Raw genomic sequence first — 2487 nt, 5'->3', positions numbered from 1 at the left:
TTCCATTGGTTAAATACCAACTAAATTTTTTTAATATAATTGTCTCCTATAACTACTCTCTTTCTGGTACAACTCCTAATACCTGGTCTTTGCCATCATGATTATATAAACATCTTCTTCTTCACCTCACCTTGTATTAAACAACCCTAATAGCCCTTGTGTCGACGAAAGACAATAAGCCTATGCATATGCATTTGATTCCTTACGAGTAGAACAAAAAATGCAAAAAAAGATGCAATCAATGTGAAGTAAAAAATTCAAGTACTATGCATCAGGACGGAAGAAATTAACATCAAATTTTGGTCAATATATTATAGTACCCACTAGTATTGACTTGCTTCTAAATATGATATTTAAGTTTTTACCCGCTTCGACATGGAAAATTATATCCAAGAGTAGAAGACCAGTCCATTCTCTTTAATCTATAAATAGACTCATATGCCATGAAGGATTTTCATCCCACCCTCAGACAACCTCTCTACACAAAGTTTTAAGGCAACCTTGCTTTAAGAGTACTGCGATGAAAGGTGTTCATTGTCTCATAAGCACTCTTGCCATATTGGCATTTGCAACGTTCCTTGCCTCTGCCTCTGACCCCAGTCCTCTGCAGGACTTCTGTGTAGCACTTAAGGACATCAAAGATGGTGGTATACATCTATATCGTGCTATATTATATTTTTCCCTACTATTGGTTCCACTTACGGAGATTTTACCTCTGTTAGAGAGGAAGTAATTATATATGGTCTAAATACATATATTGTACATGTCAATGCACTTGCTGTCAACTTACTAATACTAAAACTTTATTGCTTTTTTTCTTTTTGGTGCAAACAGTGTTTGTGAATGGGAAATTCTGCAAGGACCCAAAGCTTGCCAATGCAAATGATTTCTTCTTTTCTGGGCTTCAAAATCCAAGAAACACACAAAATCCGGTTGGTTCAAATGTGACAGCTGTGAATGTGGACAACCTAGCAGGACTGAACACTCTTGGCATATCCTTGGCCCGCCTAGACTTTGCACCAAATGGCCTAAACCCTCCTCACACTCACCCTCGTGCCTCCGAAATCCTTGCGGTCTTGGAAGGAACACTCTATGTTGGTTTCGTCACATCCAACGGTGATGGCAATCGCCTATTCACCAAAGTGTTGAACAAGGGAGATGTGTTTGTGTTCCCAATTGGCCTCATTCACTTTCAACTCAATGTGGGACATGTCAACGCTGTAGCCTTTGCTGGGCTCAGCAGCCAGAACCCAGGAGTGATCACCATAGCCAATGCAGTGTTTGGCTCCAAGCCTCCCATCAATCCTGATGTTCTAACCAAGGCCTTCCAAGTCGATAATAAGGTGGTTGACTATCTCCAGAAACAGTTCTGGTACGACAACAATTAGAATTAAAAAAAAAAAAGATAATTATATGTGGAAAGTAGAAAAGGCCTTACAAAATACAAATGGTTGTTTTTCACTACTTACAAAAAATATTATGATCTAATATGAATTGAATAAAAATGGTTGTTTATGGATGCCTTATCCTGTGAATTTTGATATAAATGCAATATTATATATAGTGTGTAGTGCTGTGTGCTGACAATTGACTTGAAAAATGACAAATCGGCAACATCTGCATTCCACAAAGATATCATTACAACTTAGCAATGCTCACCCTTGCCTTTTCAACATTGGTATGTTGGCCTAGGTTATAGAGAATCAGGTGGAGGCTGAATTTTCAACAACTCTTTAGTCAAATATCATGAGTCCTCTTGAACTTTATTTGAATCAATCAATAGATACAAATATTTGAACGCAACATCTTGTAGCCAGTTAGGGCATGTTTGGTATTCTATTCAAGTAGGGAACTAAAAAAATGTGATTTGTCTTACAAACAAGGAGTTCTCTAATCCATTTTTTAAGATTCAAAAAGTTGTTTGGTATGCAACTTGAAAACTGTTTTGAATCTTTTAAATTTGAAAATATGTTTAGTTGAATTCTTGAAAACAATTTTTTTTTCATTTTTTATAATTAAGATATTTTGATAAACATTATTAAAATTATTTTAAACATACTATTTAAACATTCATATTTTAATATCATACATATATAATCGACAAGCTCAATTAGCATACTTATTGAAGAATACACAACAATAGATGAAGAAGGCACATAGGAGAAAGCACCTAAAAATGAGCAAGAAATCGGGAGGTACTATGTGCTCCAAATATTTACTAGTAAGCAAAAAAAAGAGAGCATATCCACAAGGTTTTAATACATAACCATTGAATCTATTTAAAAGTTTTCACAACTCCAATCCAATCTCCTATTAATTACAAACCACAAGCAGAAAACCAGGACATTTAATCATATATAAGTGTCAAGCTCAATTAATCATTCAATTAAAAAAAAATTAAGACTAATGATTCACTGTCGTTCACTTTACTAGGCTATTGAACCACACTCTTCTCCGTGGATCTGACATCTTCAAGAACATCTTCCT

The 2487-nt window shown here is 35.2% G+C and overlaps 1 protein-coding gene across 1 annotated transcript; it reads left to right on the top strand.

Moving 5' to 3' along the window:
- LOC18767137 (germin-like protein subfamily 1 member 14) lies at window positions 481–1568 on the top strand. The gene is made up of 2 exons (XM_007201628.2): window positions 481–647; window positions 835–1568. Exons 1-2 carry the CDS (start codon window positions 521–523, stop codon window positions 1386–1388), a joined length of 681 nt encoding a protein of 226 aa, XP_007201690.2. The 5' UTR covers window positions 481–520; the 3' UTR covers window positions 1389–1568.

The sequence above is a fragment of the Prunus persica genome, chromosome G8, assembly GCF_000346465.2.
Source record: "Prunus persica cultivar Lovell chromosome G8, Prunus_persica_NCBIv2, whole genome shotgun sequence".
Lineage (NCBI taxonomy): Eukaryota > Viridiplantae > Streptophyta > Magnoliopsida > Rosales > Rosaceae > Prunus > Prunus persica.
Note: the sequence above shows the minus strand (reverse complement) of the source record. Positions and strands in the feature narration are given on the sequence as shown.